Source organism: Ptychodera flava, chromosome 4 (genome assembly GCF_041260155.1).
Source record: "Ptychodera flava strain L36383 chromosome 4, AS_Pfla_20210202, whole genome shotgun sequence".
Taxonomy (NCBI): Eukaryota; Metazoa; Hemichordata; class Enteropneusta; family Ptychoderidae; genus Ptychodera; species Ptychodera flava.
The window spans coordinates 42542817-42566200 of NC_091931.1; the positions used below are offsets into that span (position 1 = coordinate 42542817).

At 37.9% G+C, this 23384-nt stretch overlaps 1 protein-coding gene across 1 annotated transcript in view; it reads left to right on the top strand.

Moving 5' to 3' along the window:
• Positions 1–10036, top strand: part of LOC139131857 (extracellular matrix protein 3-like) — a 106257-nt gene extending 96221 nt beyond the window's left edge. The window contains exons 12-23 of the mRNA XM_070698149.1: positions 361–491; positions 910–1062; positions 1356–1532; positions 2196–2451; positions 3014–3348; positions 3882–4074; positions 4668–4772; positions 5226–5353; positions 5652–5913; positions 6396–6583; positions 6910–7056; positions 7630–10036. Coding sequence (XP_070554250.1) covers positions 361–491; positions 910–1062; positions 1356–1532; positions 2196–2451; positions 3014–3348; positions 3882–4074; positions 4668–4772; positions 5226–5353; positions 5652–5913; positions 6396–6583; positions 6910–7056; positions 7630–8139 — 2585 coding nt within the window. The 3' untranslated portion in view covers positions 8140–10036. The remainder of the gene's footprint in view (positions 1–360; positions 492–909; positions 1063–1355; positions 1533–2195; positions 2452–3013; positions 3349–3881; positions 4075–4667; positions 4773–5225; positions 5354–5651; positions 5914–6395; positions 6584–6909; positions 7057–7629) is intronic.
• Positions 10037–23384: the final 13348 nt, after the last annotated feature.

Consider the following 23384-nt stretch of genomic DNA (forward strand, 5'->3'; position numbering starts at 1 on the left):
TAAGTGTGATGCATATTGTTTCACAAATAATCAGATGAAGTATGATATGAAATTTGAAACTCCCCAATTCTGAACAAACTCAAATTTTGTACGTATTTAAAATATCAGACGTTTACCTTCAACTTTTTATGACGGCACGGTGATCCTCAAAGCTTTGTCAGAAACATATGTACATAACAAAGTTTTAAGAATTTGCTTGATAAATAGACTTTCCAAGTAAATCAGAGTTATTTGTTGAATTCTACTGGTAGGCTGCATAATTTGTCTTTGAAAAAACCTTACGGCAACTTGAAGGTGAACATGCTGTATAAAATGCACATAAAATTTTGATTAACAGTTTGACAACTCAACTCATTACAGAGCTGGAGTTTGGATTTAATGTGACGGAACACATTGTTGAGGTCGAAGTGCTCCATGATCCAGAGGGTGGTGCCCGAGAATCCTTCACTGTCCATTTGAAAATGGATGAAAATATGATTGCCGAGACACAGGTAACTCCACAAGATCTAGAACTTAACGTCATATGTCTTGTCTTGATATTTCCAAAAATACAACAAAATTTGTGTTTTAATGCAGCTTTTTCTTTCAAGAATAAACTTCAAGATTCAGATAGATGACAGGCATTAAGATAGTATTTATCAAATCAAATCAAATCAAATCAAAAGGAATTGGAAAACATAGTTTGATCAGCAAATTCATGAAAAATTGTGCATGCTATCAACTACCAAAGGTCAAACCCCTTCACACCTATTTCGTAGTTCAGAAGTCCACTCTTACCTCAAAGAACAAAAGGGTTATATCACGTTTGGTGGTGACAGGGGGTAATTTTCAGTTTCTCACCATGAGTCAGTGTCCGTGAAGGAGTCACAAGAACACTTAATAACTTCTGTGAATATTCACCCTTTACAGATGGACAAGGCTATCATCTACATCACAGACACTGAAAGCAACGCTGATGTCACATTCCCCTCACTTCCGGAAGTTGTTTCTCTGATCAACTATGACAACACTGAAAACAAACCTGATGCGCCAATAGCTGGCTACCCATTGGTCTGTGTGACGGTGAGTGGCGGTAATTTGTTTGTCCCTCAGAAATAGAAAGCAAATGTTCAACATTTCCATTTCTAGGATTTGAAGAAGTGTACATGTAACTATAGAGCCAAACCAGCCAATTTCAACATACCTGTCTTTGACAATATTCAATTCCAATATTTTCATTTTCTGATATTTTACAGTGTAATTGATTTTATGCTTCTCTTTGCATAGTGTTTTAATCCCATTGAGATTAATTTAATGTGATTAGCTGTATAGGAGATTAAGATGAATTCATTTGATCATTTCTTTCAACATTTCAGCCGTGTAATCCCAAGTACAGCGACTATGCCCAGACTGGATCACTCTGTACATCCCAGAACATCAATGACACACTGTCTCAGTTCAGATGGAGGGTCTCCGCCCCTAGCTCAGCCAGTGGAGTCTCCAATCCCCTGAAGGACATCGAAAGTGACACATTCTTCACATCAACCAAACAGGTAAGGAAAGATGATGATCACAAACCGTCACCATGGCAAGTTGCCATGGCGAAGATGAAAAGGGAAGGCTAGTTTGTGATTGTATTGAGTTAATTATCATGAAAGAGTGTCTTATCATTTGAATATTTCAGCCAAATAATCTATTATTTTCAAAGATAGATGTAGACCTTCTGTGTATTAAGTATACATATTGATGGCTCAAACTACTGTTTCCAGAACAGTCTTAACAGTTCAAGATATAGGATAAAACAATAGATCAAGACTTCTCAGAAATACCCTATATTTTAGACAAAAAAAGATTGATACATACATTTCCAATTCTTTCATTGTTGATGCTATATGTGACTTAGTGTACACAATTTGGCAGTACTGGAGCACACTGGGTCTATACTGAGAAATTTTACAAAGCAACATAATCCTAGAGGGTCCAGTTCACAAAGCCATAGGAATGCCCCATAGGAAGAGAAATTTTACAAAGCAACACAATCCTAGAGGGTCCATCTACTTCACAAAGCCATAGGAGTGCCCCTTAGGAAGAACCAAATGTTTTGCATAATGGGGATTCAGCCCAGTGTAGTCAGGTGTGCCAAAAATTTTGATATCTTCTCAGTGGGCCCTTACTACCATTAATCTTATTTATTGACTATTTTTTTTTGTCTTCAGATCACTTTGGACAGTATTTACTTTGGACCTGGATCAAGAATTGTTTGTGTAGCCAGAGCTGTGAACACCAAGGGTGACTTAGGACTTGAACTTGACAGTCCAGTTGTCACCATAGCTAGCAATCAAGGACTGTGTCCACCCAGAGTGGAAGGGGCTGTTGGTGCTGAACCATTCACAGCTAAGCTGCAGTACACTGGGCCCGATGATCCAGACCATTCCAACATGATCCAGTTGACCATTACCCTGCCTCACACTGGTATGTTTTATAGTGTGTCCTAAACTTCCTAAAATAGTAGAAATCAGTCTAAAAGGGAGAATCATACAGGGTGTATGTACAGCTTCAAAAAGTTGCTTTGTTTAAATAGATTGTAGGTATAGATTGTGTTTAATATTTGTTTAATTGTGTTGGACATACCTTTGCATGGTATTTGTGATTTTAAAGCACATGTTGACAGTTTCGCAAGCCTCTCTACACAACCTACCACCACAAATGAGATTGAGATCACAAATGGTTTGGCAGCAAGCTTAGATAAAGTGTAATTTCCACCACCTTAAAGGAGAAAGCGTATTTACAGTCAAGATCTGACTTGTATCTATTTCATTTACGGTACGCTGAAACCAACTGAGTGAGAGATAATAAATGTATATTCTGAAACATGTTCAATTTGACTACAGCGAAAGGATATTTTATTCATGATCACCAATATTTTGGAAAGTTACCATTATTACTATTTGCCCCTGTTTCCCTAAACTCATGTACATAGAGACAAACCCATGACATTCTAATTGTGAAATGATACACACTTATTCCTCCACAGATGGTATGCTTCCGGTAATTTCCACCAGACAACTCTCCAACTTTGAGTTGACACTCAGCAAGGACGGTTCCAGAGTTGGCATCCACAAATGTTCCAACTTGCTGGACACCAACGAAGTTAATACCAGATATGGTTTCATCACCGAGGAGACCAAAGATCCCAACGTGGTTGGCGAGGTTGAACCATACCAGTTCAATCCCGAACTGAGAGGAGAGAAGACGTTGAGGTTCTATAAAAATTTGAATCTGGAGGCTTGCATGTGGGTCTTCAATGGATATTATGATATGTCAGAACTGCTTACTGACTGCGGTGGTACCATCGGCACTGATGGACAGGTATGTCCTTTTCATTCTGAAGGTAATGTGAACAGCAAACTAATCCAAAATGGAATCTCTTTGTGACTGGAAGCCACAGTAGACCTAGAATTTTATGGTACCTCCATATTCTTGAAATGCTAAATCATAAATTTCCGTGAACCAATTGAAGAATTTTTCTCCTATCAGGTTTTGAACATCTTTTGTCACATTCATAGCATAAGATATCATGGTTGCTTAGAGTTTCAACAATGTAGCAGTTGGTTATGATAGACACAACTTTGCACAGCCAATCACAGATAATATGTTAACCCTCTCACCTCAATAGTTTTGCCCAAAACTATGGAAATTAAAAGTGAGTGTGGACCTGTTTACTGGATATTATGGGTAACCAGGTTAAACTTTGATCTCCCTACTGTATCTATTGTCAAGGATAAATCGATGTAACAAGCTTTCATGAAAGAAGTACCAAAAAAAGTCTGTAAGTCATGATCAACTACATGACTTTTTTTGTCTCAAAACCTAACGTCCACAAATCATCTGTCCATTTCTAGGTACTCGACTTGATTCAGTCATACGTGACAGTCCGTGTTCCTCTCTACGTCTCATACATCTTCCATTCACCTGTTGCTGTTGGTGGCTGGCAACATTTTGATTTGAATTCCCAGTTGAGACTCACTTTCGTGTACGACACTGCCATTCTCTGGGAAAATGGTATCGGAACCCCTCCTGATGCTACACTGCAAGGTATGGTTCTACTCTATTGCCATGGAAACAATTGCATTTGTGCTAAAATTATTTATCATATTACTATGTGGTGAGAAGTCAACTTTTTTACCCACAATGCATTTCAGTATCATTTCAGACCCCTTAGCACAGGACAAAAGCTATTTCAGTTAGCAAGAATTGGGTTGCTGATTATATTAACAGAATTTAAGACAAAACTTTTATCTCGTATTTGCCATGAAAATATATACAGATAAGAGTGCGTGACATGATAAAGCAATTGTAGCTGTTCCTAATATCTTACCTATTCCAGTCAATCTTTGGTGCAAGCCCAATATTTTCAATAAAGTGGTGTGACTACTTACCAGAAATAGGGGTGAATGTATCAGATTATGAGTAACTCTAGACACATCTAGAACTTTCTCATCAGTATAATTATGTAGATGTATAGTTTATGATATCTAAAACAGACATATGAAAACAGAATATCATATTGTGTATTGTAAGCAAAAAGTGAATTTGCCATCATGTTTAGTCACTCATAGGACCAGCACTTGATTTCATTTTGTAAAATTCTGTCTCATGTTTACCTCCATCTGTCATCATTCTTCCAGGCTTCCTGTACCCAACCAGTATGAGAATCAACGACGATGGCAAACTGGTCGTCAACTTCAGAACAGAGGCCAGGTTCAGAGGACAGTTTGTCCAAAGCCATCCAGGTTAGACAGCTGTTTATGTTTTGCAACTTTATCGTGAATCCAAATAAGAAACAGACATACATATTTCTCACTCTTTGATCTGTAGAGTCTGTCTTCAGATCAGTTTGCTGTATTCACAGTTGTTTAATCACACTGGGAAATGTGTTCTTGAAGAATTTACCAGAAACAGTTTTGAAAAGGAGATTTGTTGTGTTGCTCTGAACAGCTCAGTAGTGATGTCCCCACTAGATTTCACATATGGATACAAGAAATAACCCTGTTGGCAGTTCAGTGACAGTCACAACGCACCGCTGCACTGTGAGAGTGGGCATTATAAAAATCATCTTTAAACTCAGCATTAAAAAAGAATGACAGTTGTGTTCATTTGGAACTTACGTGCCAGATTTGACATCATCATGTTTAAAGCCTGTATGACCTCCCGTAATCCAACTGACATAATTCTGATCTTAACAGGTACAGCATTGACCTCTATGGTAATGTCACCTGACAACGGTGACCTTACATTCACCTTGGAGCTGATCAGATCTGACCCAACGTATGCCCAACCAGAACAGACATGGCAGTTTGTATCAGATTATGCTGTGAGTATTTCCTTTCACTTGTCCATTTTCCAATCTACACTCCTCAATTGCAAAAAAGCAATTAGTTCTTGAAAGTTTGAGTCAACCATTCAACAAGAGTTGTTTATACAGAGACCCAATTTGGGAAATATTTTGGAAAATACTCTTAAATATGACCCAGTTCTTCTTAATTGGTAATTTGTCTAGTTGTACCCATCAGCACGACAAAAGATGAACACTTCAATTTGTCAGAAGATAACAGTACACAGAATGCAGGGAAGGTGTCGCGTAGGTCTGAAATAATTCACTTTTCTTGCAGGTGAGGGACTACAGCGGCGACTACATTATTAAGTTGATTCCCTGTACCACAGCCAATGATATTGAGTACAGCTTGCCCATCGTCTGTAATCCAAGAGATCCTATAACCTTTGAGATGCCCATCAGATTCCAACAAGTCAGTGATCCAGTCCCCGCACAGTTCAGCCTGGACACTCAGTTCCATCTGCTATCCAAGAAAGGACTTTGGCTGTCCGATGGTTCCATGGGATTCGGAGAAGGCAGTGATACTGCATATGCAGAAGGTGAGGCATATGTTTTGTACAGGAAACATACACATGCATGCAGTTGCCATGATTGATATAGTACATGCTGTAACATTGGTGTGGTGGGTACACAATCCCATTCAGTTTCTGCTACATTGCTATCTACAAAATAAATCTAGACAAGGAAAATGAAAAACAAACAAGCAAAATTGATAAGATATACAAACTACACACTTTAGTTTTACTTCCATGTTATCCAGCAATATCCAAAACTATACCAGAATCTGCTAGGCCATGCTTTCTTGGTTAATATTTAAATACAATACTTGTCCTTTGTAGCAGCTGTGGTCTACACACAAGAAGTACATGAATAAGCATCTCCACAGCAGGCCTATCCTGTCACTTTCTACTTTCTAATTCAAAGGTTGAGTCAACAGCCACCTTACTACTTCCAAGGTAGCTACCAAGGTGGTACCTCAAGGCTTGCTTTATTCATTTCTGTTGTCTGTGCATACCCACAGGTGATACTATCTATGGTAGAGTTATGGTGGACCCTGTACAGAACCTGGGTGACTCGTTCTTCGTCAGCGTAGAGAAGGTATTCCTGTGTACTGGCTTGGATGGATACGTACCCAAGTACAACCCACAAAACCAGGAATACGGATGTGTCGCAGACTCGCCTAATCTGCTGTACAACTTCAAAGTCTTGGTACGTTGGTGAAACATTTCGTAGTCGAATTTTTGCAAAGCAGTATATGAACGAGACTGGAAGATTCAAAACTCAAGGCAGGGCTTTGCCTGGAGCAACTTATCATCTGGTCTATACTTGAACAATCACCACTAGATTTCTACATGCTTTCATACATTCATTTTTTTGACCACACCACTTAAACTGTAATTTATCTTCTGTTTTTCGTACATGTATGAATTTGATGAAAATATTGATCATTCTGACATATACTTTTCTGACCTAGACACACAAACTAAGTTGTTTTTTCTAATTCATAAATCTTCACTACAATTTTGCACTTACAGGACAAAGGAGCACCCAACACAGTGACCACCGAATTCAGCAGTGTACCGTTTGATGCTGTCTTAGCCGTGGATGACCAGGAAGCATTGCCTTTGGTACAACAGCCTGGTGCTGATGGATTTAAAATGAGTGTAGATCCTCTCTTCGAGGTAACGCCACACATTCATTCTTATGATTTCACAACCAATTTCACTTGACCTTGGCAATCACTGCTGATAAACTAGAAATACACTCCTCTTCTTCACATAACTGTAACGTGTGTCTGGTGGTCATGTATTCAAGTTTTTAATACATGATCAGCTTTCATCTCAAGTGTACCACGGTAGGCCTAATTACTTATTTGAGACGGCATTTCATATGATTTTCTGTTGATAAAATTTGTAACAGAAAGGTCACAGAAATGCACAATTTCAGTTCAATAAAAATTCTTTGATGGAGATTTTTTTGTGAATTAGTTTTAAAAAATAAGCAGTTATTGTAGGTCTGAGGTTGGAGTTACATCGTAGAACACGATGTTAAACAGCAGTTAAGTGTTTCTCACACCTTGTTTTCATGAAAACAGCATTATTTATTTAAAGGAAGTCAGCAGGATTTATTAAATTAGTCAAGAAATATTGTCACATGGTTCCAATGACTAGAATAGTGAGACAGAGTTTTTGTTCTATCGGGACAGATAAAAAATTAAAAAATATTTCATGTAAGTGGTTTTTGGTATTTTTCAGGTGTCAGCTGGTCGTCAATGGTATTTACATTGCATTTACACTGTGAGATCAGCTGATAATTCTAACAGAGGAATTGGCAAACGTAGTATTGAAATGCACAATCTCATAGCGGCGGAAGCACCACTCCAACCCGCCCTGCAGCGTCAGAGACGCGAGATCGAAGACGTAAAGGACATCGGCGTCGATGACACCGGAACGAACATGCACCGAGTCCGTCTCAACTTCACTGCCAACAGCTTGCAGAGCAACGAGGTGGTGCCAGACTCCGGCGGATTTGAAGTCGGCAAAAACGAGTCCAAGAAATCAGTACCTATTATTCCAATTGTTGCCGTACTCAGTGCTCTTGGATTGGTGCTTCTAATTGTTATACTCTGTGTTGTTCTCCGGCGTAGACGTAGCCACAAGGAAACTTACGCGCCAACAAAACCAGTAACGAAGGTAGCCACCAACGGCCATATGAAGGTGGTCGACACTGCACGGTACCAAAGTAATGATAACACAGAAGTTTAACTTCTTTTCTAATGTAATGTGGTGCTCATCTGAAATTTTTATCTTTCAAAAAAAATTTTAAAAACTTTCTATATAATAATGAGTATTTAAAATGTCGAAAAGCTGAAAAAAATTCTCTTATTGTGTATGTGCTTAGCATTTACTTTTTTTCCCAATGTTTATATTGTATTGCAAGTTCATTGACAGGCAGGGTCCAAAATATGACACTGCTAAATAAATTAAATTAGTCACTGGGCTTTTGTAGGGTCAATCGGAAACCACTCATCGTAGGGGTGTGAGACAATATTACTCTGTAGAAATTATGAAGATCTGTGTGAAGCAAATGCCAGTCAACATAGTCGATATGAAAAAAAAAGAAATATTTGTTTAGATTTTAAAAGAGAAATCATGGCATGAAAATATTCCATTTTGCTTGTAGCCTTGACCACAACACCGTGCTTCTTTATGCCTTTTGTTCTATTCACTGTTTCTTTTTTTGAAAACCAGGAAACTTTTTACCATCATAAATGTCATGCTTTTGAATTAAGTTCATGTCCAAGTAATGTATGCGTAAAAAGTTTTTTTTTAAAAATGTTAATATTGATCAGTATAGACCTGAGGTAGACCCTCAGCATTGTGTCTAAATTTTGACCAAAGGTCCAACGCTGAAAATATACATATTGATGTTGTATTGGGGCAGTATTGTACTACATAATCCTTTATTAATTTTTGCCAGAAAGCTAGTCGATGTTCTTGTCTATTATTCATCGTAGTTATTTATTACTGAGCTTCAGTTTTTTGTGTATTTTTTTAAGTCTATAATTTCTTTGGCTTTTTACGTGAACTTGTTATTACCATTAACTATTCAACATATTTGGAAATCTACACAAAATTTTGCCACTTTTTAAAAAGTTTTTTAAATAGAAACCTTTACCGTGACGGCTTCACGTCACCTTCATTACCTATTGGTTGGAGTACATATTACAAAACGTTTTTTTTCATGTATTTTTACATCAAATTCTATTCACTACTTTAATACGTATGTATCGATTTACTTTCTTGTGTTTTTTGTCGCTGTTCTAATGCTAGATTGCGAGTGCAATTTTATTGCAAGCATTTTTATCATGGGCTACTGTGTCCAGTACCAATCTCAAAATGATTGCTATACGAGGTCAGAGGTCAACATCCTGGTATGTAGGGAATGAAAATTAAATTGCCAAGAATTGAGTCCAAAAGATTTTTTCCAATCATGCCAGTGAGAAAGTATAGATATTCACATATTTCCGTGATTTCATAGAATAAAATGGTAGAATATCAGGATGTCTGCTCCTCGGTGTTGACATTTCAGAATGCTTTACAGCTAAATGAAAAAATCAATTCATTGACTCCAATAATCCAGAATTTTTCTTTAGATAAAAATAACTGTGAACTAACCATAAAATGTCTTTTTTCAATCTTAAAAAATACGCTGGTCTTGCTTTAGGCAAAGCAAAGTAACGTGAAAGTAGCATTGTGCTTAGATATTCAAAAATCGTGCATTGATCAGAAACTAACACTGAGCTGTGCTGTTCCTCTGTCAAAAGGAACAGACTTTGAAAAATCAAAACAAAGAAAAATTTATACTGTATTGAAAATTATCAAATCTTGTAGTGGTTATAGAGCATATTAGGAGTACGAATTCTGCTAAAGGACTAGTTTTAATAAGTAATTTTGGTAAATGTGGGAGAATGTGACGCAAGTTAATGAAATGTTTTGATCAAATGCTGATCTCATTCTTGGCTCATAGGTCATAGGTCATTAAATTCATTCTTTTAAATCATGAAAAAGTGGGAATTATTATCAAGGTCACTATCTTGATTTCATTCTCTTTACAGCTGTCACTAGTAAGTGTTGAAAAATAAAGTTGTCAAACCCTAAATTTGTATTTGCGTCTGTGTATTTGTCTTTATCAGGGCAGTAGCTGTACCATTATGGATTTCTGGTGTATGTTTTTGCTCTTAGTTTTATCATTTTTGTGTCCTGTTCCCAAACCTGCATCAAAATGTGACCTTTGTTCACTTTTGGCAACCTTGGTTGGCACACAACATGGTACTTTTTACAAGTGAATGTATATGTCAGTTGAAACCATCCTGACAACAGAAATGTGTCGGAAACTGTCCTGAAGAGAGCCCCAGTTTCTTCCACAAATACAATTATCTTGCAAAGATGCTTGCAACACAACGATGACATTGTCATCAAAAAGGTAGAGCTATTGTCCAAATAATTGTAAATGCCGATATTTAGATACAACTACACCGCAGTGATTAGCTATGCTCAATGTCAACTGAGCAAGAAGCATTTCAATATTCTTGTCCAGAACGTAATCAGAAAATTCTCTCCTGATGTGCAGCATGCTCAGAAGATTATACCTGATTGGTCAATTGTCACTATTCACAGCAACTTAGGGAGTTCTATTTGTATTATTCAATTATAATGGTCAGATTCAGCCACCAAATTGGATAACAGCTTCCGAGACGCTGCACATCAGCCCAAAATTCTTGTCACACACTTCCTCGCAGATGCCACTGTTTGCAATGTCCTTCTGTCTCTCTGTTGCCAACTGATCTTGGACAATGACCACAGTGGTCACAGAGTTTAACTTTGCATTCAAAACAAGTTTTAAACCTCATGGTTTACTTTTGTTTCCGTCAAACTCTGATCTGCCAATGGACAACAGTAGACGGCAAATCTGTCATATACAAGTAGTCAAATTCAAATATAAATCCTGCACTGATGAGGAAATTTGAAATTCTATTATTTGGATATACCAGTCACTATCATTATGACTTCTGTGATGAAAAACGATGATATTGAATTGAACCTAATCTAGTCACTAGGTTTATGTTGGTGGCAGTCTTCAACCAGATGCATAAAATGGATTTGTGCCGATGTCCAGTCTGGTGTCTAGCAGTTTTCTCATACTCAAAACTACATAAAAACAATGGCTAGTTACTCAGGCAAATGGCAAAAACTTTATCTCTGAGACAATCACACAGTTAAATTGATGATAATGCCCTAAATAGGCAGTGTGCCCTTTCAAAACTTTCCTGAGTTACCAAGAAGTGTCACTCTTTGAGTTTTGTTGTGTGTTAACCCTTTCACCACAATGGTTTGACCCAATCCTATTGTTTTCCATGGTAAAATTGGATCTCTACCAATGGAATTAGAGCTGAAGGGGTCAAATTTTCTCTGAGGGCGCACTGATCTTTGCAGTCCAACACTCTGTACAATTATAGCTCTTGAGTACATGATAACATCTGGGTTATCCACACATAACATGAAAAGTGAATAAGATGGTGAAATATGGTTTTGATCATATCTAGGATTCTAGAAATCAAATTTTAACAATCATACCAGTGAAATAAAACAAGAATACTATTTTAGGAGTTTAATAAATGTACAGGTAACGTCAAGAATTCAGTATGAATGCCATGCCATGTTACGTCATAAAATCAAATTAATTTTATGGTTGGGAATGATATTTAACACATTTGTCACTGGAATTAAACCCACCTCGATAACTACCTTTTCAATGCTAACAAATGAAGGTTCGCTGAGTCTTCACAATTTTCCTTCCAAATACTGTCTCTGTCATTGAAGCTTTTGACAATCTCGTTACTTTAATTGCCATTTTATATCAAATTTTGGTCATTTACTTCACAAAAGCAAAGGTTATAATTCAGAGATTGGTTAGATTGCTATGGTTTCTCTCTTGGTTTCCAAATCAGGTAGGCAAACCTCTCTGAACATGAACCGTTACATTTCTATGTAAGCTGCTCAGAAGTATACTTGAACTTGGTTACTTCCGCCAGCACTTCTCTATCACTGCCTTCTTCTCTCCAACAACATAATCAAAAGATTTTGGGGAAATGTAGTCGATCAGTTTCTTCAATCAACGACTTAATAAGCCTGAAGACTCGACACGTCCTCATGCAAACTGGTACAATTCCTCACTACCTATCGGCAGTTGTCTTTGTAAATTTCTGTTCTAAAGTGATATGGCTGTAAATAGTGGACAAAGTTCTGTATTTGAGTGTCTCAACTCCCGGTGGTCAACCTCTTGTAGATTTTCAAGTGTCAAGGACAAGGTCTAGCATGCATCTGGCAGTTTAAACAAGACGTACAGGTGTCAGGTGTGTCTACAAAGCATTGCCTGAGGTAAATCCTTCCTCCAAATATTACTGTAAAGTCCACAAAAGCACTGTGGAAAAGTTCAAAGAAATCTGCTGAACAAACATGCCAAGATTAAACACCTGTGTACTTTCACTGTTTTGGTTTGGGTTTTCAAGGGTCAAGTTCTCCCACAGTGAGAACCATCATTTCTGCAGAATTGACAAAAACATTATATAACTGTGAGTTCCTACATTCCCTTCATTATCAATGTCATTGTTGCCATGCTGTGTTGTAGACAAATTCTTTGACAACTGTACAGTTATATATTTTGGGTGTGTGATCTTCTGTTACTAAGATGCAAGAATTCTGCAGTGATCATTCCAATATGAGATATAAACCAACATTCATTTGAAAATGATAATTTATTTCAGGTGAAGCCCATGAAGTCTTCCAGTTGCTTGTTAAGTCTCCATCCTTCATATCAAGTTTACTTGCAGTAAAAGTGAACATCATGATAAGTGAGTTCACTTCTATGGCAATTGTTCACCATTCCCTGCAATTTAGTTCAGATTCCAGAAAGTTGATTGTGGCCGACAGCAAACCCTCTGGCTAGATTCCAGACTGGCATGTTTTACAATGGCAGCCTTGTGATCCTGGCCTTATGTGTCTATGTCAGGAGAGTTTTGCTTTTCACTGTGCCATCTCAAACTACGCTCCAGATTGTAAAAAAGCATGAGTGCAGCTTTAACTAAACACTCCTATCAAACATGTAGAATTTGTCATATTTGCTATCAAATAGAGCTGTGAGGATAGACAGCGAATCTCGTTGTGAGCAGAATTCTCCAAATATTTATGATGCTTCTCTTTGTGTTATGTCTACTTGAAGACTTTTCCCTGATTTACTTGAAACCTGCAAATTTTCAATTTTCTCTCACAGTGTTAATGTAAATTTCAGATTCTCCAATTCTTTCATCTTGATGATCCTTTACTTCACCGTTGTTCTCATTGTCATTATGTATTACGTACATTCTGCTATGGTGACAATTTTGAATGCTCGGCCAAAGCTGCTGGACACTTTTAAAATATTCCTGTTAGAGATTTACAGCATGGCTGAGGGGCCTTTGACAGAAGTAACAAATATGTAAAAATACAGACAGACAAACAACATACAGATGTAAGGAGAAATATAAAATACAATTAGACATCAAACAATTATAGTTAAAGAAACAAGCATATACAAACTGAAAAACAGACTGCCTGAAAAAAATTTATAACAAAGATGTCTGCGAGAGTAATTATGAGACCTCTGATCAACGAATATATAATCATAAAGTCACAAAAGCACTTTTACCCTGTATTGAGTATTTACATAACAGTATGAATCCCCCTTCCATTGAACTTTTCCAAAAACGGGGTGAACATTCTCCTGTGACTCCCAAGGCCTGAGAATCGCTATTCCAGAATGACGTCAATCTGTGACTAATTGCATTGGAGAAGTTTACAGCTCAATACTCCATGAAGTCAAAAACACTACCTCTGCACTTTTTTTTTTCTTTTTTTTTTACCTCTGCACTTTCAAGTACTGGTGAAGTGATACTAGCGCCCTCTATCATTGATGGGAAAAAAAAACCATTAGAAGCAAGCTGTGACACTTTTACAATATCTCACCAGTATCACAATTTAAGTATGATGAATCGTGTCTGGTCAATTGTGTATTACACAGATGTTGCAGATAATCCTAACAGTTATCGATAATTGTGACATTTCTTTACACAGTTCAATTTATTGGTATAATCCACACTCAGAAGTATTTCTCATCAATTATGAACACTACTGCTTACTATCATTACTCCAAAGCCTCAAGCATATGACGCGATTTACATGCAGCTATTTGTATTTCTATCATTTCCACAAGAAATGTAAACTGTTATAAATCTTGAAACATTGAAAATGCCAATTCAAGGAGAGATAATTAGAGATCCTCCAGAGACACTCAGAGAAGACATTGAAAAACTGAATTATGAACACTTGCACGTATGTATACCTTATTAGTAAAGGTTTTCTGAAATCACAACTTTTCCAGCACAGTGTATAGGATGTTATCATGTAAGCCTGAACTCAGAAAGAGTGAATTGATTATTGCATTTACTCATTGTCCCAAAACTATTGTGATCATAGCAATTTCTTTGCCTTTGCAGTTATGTAAACTTAATATCACTCTTTACACATACCAATAGACTGTCAGTAAATGTATCATGAGTAGCAGAGCAGATTATAAATGTTATTGAGGAAGAAGAAAGAGATAGAGAGCAAAGCATTTGGTGGTAGTCTGCAAGAACGATATGATGGGATTTTTAGATAGTAATTGGTGTGAATTATGTGACCATGAAGACAGGTGGAAATGGAGAATTTTATGTAGGGAAAAAATTCCGTAAAAAAGAACCATTTTTGTAAAATGTGTGTGACTAAGCAATTAAGGGATTTAAAGTCACTTTTCTGATCAAATACAACAAGATTACGAAATTTTAGCAGCCCACCTTGAATCATCACAATCTTTTCTAAATGAACAAAGTGATCTTCTTCAGTGATTGTGGCGGTTCCATCTTCAGCAGTTCATGCAAAACTGGACCATATGGACAAAGTTTGAACAGGGAAACTTCCTTACTGCCATGATCATGTGACTTACAAGTTTGTTATCACCCTTGCCAACAGCACAAAGCCATGCTAGGCATGCCAAAACATCAAAACTACATGAAATATCACAGCAAACCCAAAGAAAAACTTTTGGACATGGGAAACATCCACTATTTTGACTTGATCTAAAATTTGATTACCTCAAAGGGTTATTCTGTCCTGACTGGTACACTGGGAGTAGGGGATGGGTGTGACAGAGGCTTCCCTGACTTGATTCAAGTCTGTGATTTGTGAATGTTTGAGTGGAGTGAACGCAATGATTTGTATTCTGCTTTCATGTGAAACGCGCGCGTGAGTGGACGCGATGAGTAGGTGAACGCGATGAGTGGAGTGAACGCTATACAGCTGAGTTTCACCCGGCAGAAACTAACTCACTACTGCGCAGACTCAAACGTGACGCATTCAATCGCTGGGAAAACCTGGCGTGAGCTGCCTAATTCCGGATAGGTTTGTACATGTTGTACGAAGTAGGAGAGTCACAAGAGAAACTATTATAAATGATTTTATTTTTTTAAGATTCACCGACTTGAACCAAGTCTATAAGGCTTCCCAAGTACTCACAATAAACTGTATTCCAGAGAAGGGAGGCAGAAGGTGAGACAGAGGAATGGATAAACAGTGTTTGTCGATGGCAGTAAACTTGTAAATATTACCAGGTTTCTCTGTGTATATCAGTGCATTTACATTACCATAGACAATGAAAATATCTGTCATGAAATTTAGAACTTGAACTATAATGTTTTGCAGGATGACCACTTTTGTCATGACACCATTCATTACAACACTAAGTTATCAATAGTTTGGTAATTTATTTTTAGCAAAAAACAAAGACAAAAATTTTGACTCAACTCAATATAACAACACTTCTTTTCTAGTGCCTGAATGTTGTTCTCATCAAAGTTTACAACAATCCTGTATCAGTAGTATAAACATTTTCAGTTCCTGCCACAATATTTATGTATTGACTGTGCTGCATCACAAAATTCCTATCCAATTATCACCATACATCTGAGACTGAATTCTGGCTTTGTTCTCAACACCAGTTAGGGAGAACCATTTGATTTCTGGGGGGGGGTATGGAGGATTTTGAGAAAAAAAAATTTGTCACCAGGTGAGAGAGAAGAAAAAAAAAATTGATACTGTCATGGCCTGAGAAAAAAAAATTGTCATAACAGACAGAAGAGAAAAAAAAATTGTCACAATGCACCAGAAATAAGCAAAATTTGGAAACCTTATTCTCATGTATTCTTTGCCGGCGCGCCGCCATAGGCGGCGCAAATGTTTTACCACAAGCAATTCTTATGTTTCTTTTCCCAGCACTTATGATATAAGCATGCACTACATGGGTCTACTTTACACCTCAGTACACTCAATGTTTTCCTTCCATTTTCTGACCCAAGAAATCATATTTCAGGATTTCTGTTGCCATATCTCAATGGCATAGGCACTATCTAAAGGGGACTATTTGACTTCTGTAAATTGTGAAAATTTAAAACACAAGACAGGAGTCAATAAACTAGTGTTAAAACCAATATATTTTCTCAATATGAATTTGTTAGAAAGATGTACCTTGACAATGAAAATTGAGGAACAACAAATATGATGAAATACAATGTGTGAACCTTGTTTTTCTGACCACAAACACCGGATCGCAAACATACCATATTCAGGCTTTTCATTAGAAGTTGGCAGCTGGAGAAATGACACAAGAAGGTCACAGATTTTCCGTTCCTGTATATTCATTTGTTTTCAGTCTCTGGCAAACAGAACTGTTTTTCACAAATTGTATTGTCATTGTTTGGTTGTTGAATATTATGACTCAAAAACTGATCATGCAAAAAATGTAAAAAATATCAGTGTTCAATGTCATTTTCAAACAGTTTTACCGAGTGCAAAATAAACTGAAACTCCTCTCAGATTGCACCATTAAACACATCAATTTCTCAAAATTTCCAATACCAGAGGGGGAACCCCCCTCTCGTGCTCTCCCCCCTTGGGGTATTCTAATAGTTTCACTTAGTAAACAAATTAAAAAAACTCTCAGATTGCACTAGACTGCACCATTGCACACATCAATATCTTAAAAATTTCCATGTAAGATAGGGGAAAGCCCCTGTGACACTTCCCCTAGCCTAAGCCTCTCTCATGTTCTCCCCCTGTACTTTCAAATTCTGCCCCGTCAGATATCCTAGTGAAAACCCTGTCATAATATCCATCCAAATTAAACAATATACTATATGGTTAGATACTGCGTGATCTTTTATATTTTTATTTTATTGTGACTTTGAATTTCATTTTGATGTGTTCACCTTTTTTGAACCATCATGTGATAACTGATGATAGTCTAGCAGGGTACATCAAGATTTGAAAGGTCTTTACTGTTGCTGTAATTACATGTATTGGTATTTAACTTTTCTAAGTGGGGAATGGTCAAAATTTCAGAGTTAGAGAGGGAGGTTACTCAAATTCATCATGGTTGGTGAAGGGGGGAGGGTCACTCGAAATTTCGGAGTTTCAGGCCATCAATAATGACGGCTCCCTTATATACAACACATTACAAACTTGATGACCAATAAAAAAAAATTTGCACTGCTACTCCATTTGGAAAAAAAAAATGATGCAGGTCTGACAGTAGAAAAAAAAATTGCTGTCACTCTGACAGGAAAAAAAAATTTGCTCCATACCCTCTTCTCCATACCCCCCCCCCAGAAATCAAATGGTTCTCCCCTTATAATATGCACATCACACTGTGAAATGAGCTTCATTAGACGCCCGAGGCTGCTTTCCATGCCGCTTATAATCTTTGCGCCAAAACAATCATACAAAATGTCTGTTACACCATCGTAATCTGAATCTGATGGTGTTATGCAGGCGTCTGGTTGGTCATTTGCAAAGCTTGGTGGATTGAGTGATAAATGTCACTAACACTGCTGTGATGTCCGGTGTTCAAAATCGTTGTGCTCAGATACTCTTTGAAGACATTTTGCAATGCCTGTGCTATGGCGCCCCCATAGCCATGCATCTCTGCTTCTTTACCATTTCCTGAAAATTGGAAAGGAGTTTAAGATTTTTGTGTACGGGAAAGACGTGTATCTCCCTCAAATGTTGAAAAACAATAATTTGTTGATTCATCAACTTAATTATATATGAATATTCATATTATTCCTGAAAAATTTTAATGGTCGAATTCCATATTATATATATATTATATATTCCTTATATATATATATATATATATATATATATATATATATATATATATGTGTGTGTGTGTGTGTGTGTGTGTGTGTGTGTGTGTGTGTGTGTGTGTGTGTGTGTGTGTGTTCCTTATGTACACTAATTGTGATTTCTTTTGAGCTGATAGGTGCAATTTTCTATTTTTCAGGATTTTGTTTTATATTTCACGATTTTTTTGTTAATTTTAAACACATTTTTTCCATGAACCATGTGTCTAAAAGTCTTGTATTGAAATTATATTTAAGTTTCTAGGGGTAACCTGACTTTGTTCAAAGTGTGGTTGAAATTTCCATTTGTATTTGTACTTTTTGTTAATTTTTAACATCTATAGTCCAAATTCTGATGCTCTTCTCAAATTGTGATGGAAAGTTTTTGCGTGTTTTGGGCAGTTTTCTTCAGACACTACTACTAGTTTTGATCACATTCCTGGTTTCTTACAACAATTTTGTATTTATGGCATTCATGCATTTATGGCATGCACTACTTTTCATGAACGGTCATTGCGATAGTCGGTAGATATGGTAGATCGAGAGAAAGATGAAGGGGTGGGTGTGGGAGGGGGTGTCCCGCCCCCACGTTAGAAATTTTACAAAATACAGAGCTCAAAGCTGCATTTTAATGAACTCAAAAGCAAATTGACTCAATAATGTTCTTTTGAACAAAGTATGTCTTTGCCCCCCCCCCTTCCAATTAGCTTTGAGGGGAGCGCCTGCCCTTGTATACTAGATAAACCAACCATGGATGAAGGATGAGAAGAATGAAGGGGTGGGTGTGGGAGGGGTGCCCTTTTCCACGTTACAAAATTTTGTAAAATACAGAGCTCAAAGCTGCATTTTAATGAACTCATAAGCAAATTAACTCAACAAACTGAGGGCAAAGTTTATCTTTACCCCCTCAAAGTTAGCATGGGGGAGGACAAGTCCACTGCCCTTGAACACTAGATAAACCAACCAATGAACGATGGGTGGAGAAGAATGAACGGGGTGGTGGTGGGAGGGGATGTCCCCTCTCACGTTTGAAAATTTTGTAACATAAAGAGCGCGAAATCTGTTGTAAAAATTGACACCTCTGTCCATTGATTCATAAAATTGACCCCCTTCAAAACTGCATTGTAAAGTCAACCCCCCTGATTTCCACCGACCCGACCCCTTCCCCTCCCCGCAAAGAAAGACGAATGCTCCCTTATCAGGGATTGGAACTGATGAATGATGCCGTCCATGTACAATGAACCACAGGGAATTGAGTAATCTTGTTGTTGTTGTTGTTGTTGTTGTTGTTGTTGTTATTGTTGTTGTTGTTGATGATGATGATGATGATGATGATGATGATGACGACGATAATAAAAAATATTAAAAAACAATGTGTCATTCCTTGCTGTTGTTTGTCGATGTTGTAGATAATTGTAAAAGAAAACTGTAATCGTGAACAAAAAACGAAGTTTATATTAGAATAGGAAGGGAGTGACGTTGGGCGACCTACGTCGTTTTTTTGGTCACGATTACAGTTTCTTTTACAATTATCTACAACATCGACAAACAACAGCAAGGAATGACACATTGTTTTTTAATATTTTTTATTATCGTCATCATCATCATCACCACCATCAACAACAACAAAAACAATAAAAACAACAACAACAAAAACAAAACAACAACAACAACAACAACAACAACACAACAACATGATTACTCAATTCCCTGTGATCGAGCTTGTCTCGGCCTTCAATAGAGGGCTTCGGTATCCTGTCTCAGGGACCAGCGCTGGTATCCTCGAACATGCTGTGCTCAACAACGTTATACCTGGCTTAGCCCCCCCCCCCCCCCCCCCCCCCCCCGCCTCGAAATTTTTACGCGAAGGTCTATGTGTTCCGTGCAGCGCCGTGAATCACCTGTACGCTGAGGTTTATGAGAGCACAGACACAGTTATTTGTCTGTGATGAGACACAGTAACATAATTATGGTCGCCCTGCTTGCAGTCCCCACGGGATTTCTCCCGCGCAATTGAACGGGGATGATGCAGCCAGCACCTTGGAAACCGAAGACACACCTCGTATCCCGAAGTCGAGTCATCCAAAGCACGGATTGCTGCCGGCCGTCGCACTGAGATTCATCCCCTATTGCACAGTGGCGCCCGTTGCTCCGACGTCGGCCCGTAGTAGATACATAGCTACAAATTAGTTTGAGATGAGTGAAAGGGGTGATATATACTTAGTATAAAAAAATCAGAGAATCTTTTTCTATAATCTTCCCCTCACCTCCAGAATTGTTTGTGAACGCAGCCTTACAAAGAAACTGCTCATGTAACAAATGATTTATTTGTCTATCACAGACACCAGAGACCACATTACACAGATCTTATCTATTAAAAACTAAGAACATATACATCGCATAAGTTCAGATAAGCAGGGATCGAAAACCTCGCCGTAGCACGGAAATGTTTTCTTGACTGGATATTAGACTGTAGATGGAGTTTTGAACCTTTCTGTCGGGATGAAGATTGTGAGTCAAATCCATGAGTCACGTATGAGAAGTTTCTGGTATTTTTTATACTGCTGGATAAATGATGGCTATAAAATCAGACACTATAATACATATCAAAGATCTGAAACCCGCTTCAAGTTGTTGTGAGACTTTCCTATTAGGTTGACCCTTTTATTTTTTTTTGTTTCTCATCTCCAGAGGAATACTCGGGCAGGGCGGGCGGTCGAAATAAAAAAAAGTACCCCAAAAAAATCTGTATTTGTTTCAGTTCAATGTTCTGTCCATTCAGTCACTACAATTTCTTGTCTTTCAGTTCAGTGTTCTGTGCTTTCTATCCTTTCAGTCTGAGTCGTTGCAATCTCACAATTTGATGATGGTGGTGCTGTTGCTAGGATGATCGCCTAAGAGGCGGCGCAAATAATCCTTTTTTATTTTCATGTCGGAGCTGAAATTTACGGTCGATCGGGAGATGAGAAACGCAAAAATAAAAAACGTCACCCTTAGAACCTATTATTGACTGGATCTTTAGTATAATCTACGGTTTTACACTATCCACGTTTTGTGCGTAATTATAGACTAAAGTCATACACCCAAGAAAACTATGCATTAGAATTCAAGTCAGAAATCAGAAGTCCAAAATCCATAGTCTAGGTTGCAGTTTTCAAATTTAAGGTTGCTGAAGTTTTCTTTTTTGCTATGATGACGACACACGTCCAATTTAATACAATGGCAACTATTATAAAGACTGGAGTTACACGTATGTAGACCTTCTTCGACAATGGAAAAATGTGGTTATTAAGAATTTCATCACTTTGGTAATTGTAGTGCATGGAATAAAAGTACTGAAAAACATTCAAGCAGAATTTATATTCATCATTACCCCTCTCCATCAACGGTCAGTCACCATCATTCTATGTGTGACGTGTAGTACCCGGGAACCTTTAAATTACCGAATTTAATGAAGGCCCATGTTGAGATGTTGGCCACATTGTAAATAACGCCTATAAAAATAACTACTCACTTTAACAATATTCACCTATCTTTCTGTCTTCAAATACTATTCTTATCTTTCTTCCATGGTGCATGTTGGTTGACATATGAAACAAATATTACCACGGAGATGAGTGGCAAATGACAAGAAAACACAATTGGTCGTTCCAGCCTAAACTGTATTACAATCGTTATTATAACCGTGATTGTGATTTTATTGAATTTCTTTATTTAAAGCTTGACTATATGCGTAGCAGTAAATTTTATCTATTTTTCAGAACCTGTTCTATGAATCAACCACACTTACTTGTTCAACTCACTTATGATTATTAACATGCCCCAATGAAAAATTAAGTTAGTTTTGTTGAAATTTAGTTCAATTCGGACAATAGTAGCCACACAACATATTGATGAACTAGCCAGACGCTTCATATCACAGGCGCTTGGCACATTGCTTGGATAATAATCGTATTTATATGTAGATGTCTATATTGAACTTGATTATTCAATAAAAGAATCACCCTACGCGATATTAGTGTAGGCCTATAGGCCTACACGTTGACTGGCATTGTACCTTTGGCTGCCTGGCTCGGGCACGGCGAACGCACTGCATAATCATCAATGTGTAGAATGTCTACATGACTTCATTATTTATAAAGAATAACGGTACATGACATTACTGTACATGTCGGCTAGCTTAACCGATCGGCTGTAGAGCTCTGCGGGGCTTTGGCCCGGCTTTGGCCTGTTGTCCACTGCTGCACAGACAGGAAGTCAAGGCGTGAAAGTAATTCACAGCCCGATTTCATAAATCAGCGAAATTCACGAACTCTGAGCGTTTCCGGTGATAAAAACTGGTCAACGGTCAGATGGTTGCATAAACAATCGATCGACTGGCCTCTTTTGCCTAAAATCATACCTTACCCTATGCTACTGGCGAGAAATTGTCCTGAAATTGGCTGGGCACACCAACCCAGCGCCGCCATTTTGAATGAGCTGCATTCAATGTACGCGTCCAATGAGAGAAGAGCAATGACGTCATCTGCCAAGGGTTGTATGCACTGGCGCATACATTGCATGCAGCTTATTCAAAATGGCCGGCGCTGGGTTGGTGTGCCCAGCCGATTTCAGAACGATTTCTCGCCAGTAGCATAGGGTAAGGTATGATTTTAGGCAAAAGAGCCAGTCGATCGATTGTTTATGCAACCATCTGACCTTTGACCATTTTTTATCACCGGGAACGCTCAGAGTTTGTGAATTTCGCTGATTTATGAAATCGGGCTGTGAATTACTTTCACGCCTTGACTTCCTGTCTGTGCAGCAGTGGACAACAGGCCAAAGCCGGGCCAAAGCCCTGCAGAGCTCTACAGCCGCTCGGTTAAGCAAGCTGACATGTACAGTAATATCACGCACCGTTATTCTTTAATAAATAATGAAGTCATGTAGACATTCTACACATTGATGATTATGCAGTGCGTTCGCCGGGCCCGAGCCTGGCAGCCATAGGTAGGCCTACAACTGCAATGCAAGTCAACATGTAGGCCTATAGGCCTACACTAATATCACGTACGGTGATTCTTTTATTGAATAATCAAGTCGTATATAGACATTCTACATATTAAATACGATTATTATCCCAGCAATGTGCCAAGCGCCTGTGCTTCTGACATATCGTATAATCGTTTTCCTGACTGAATGCACTTGTGAGCCACC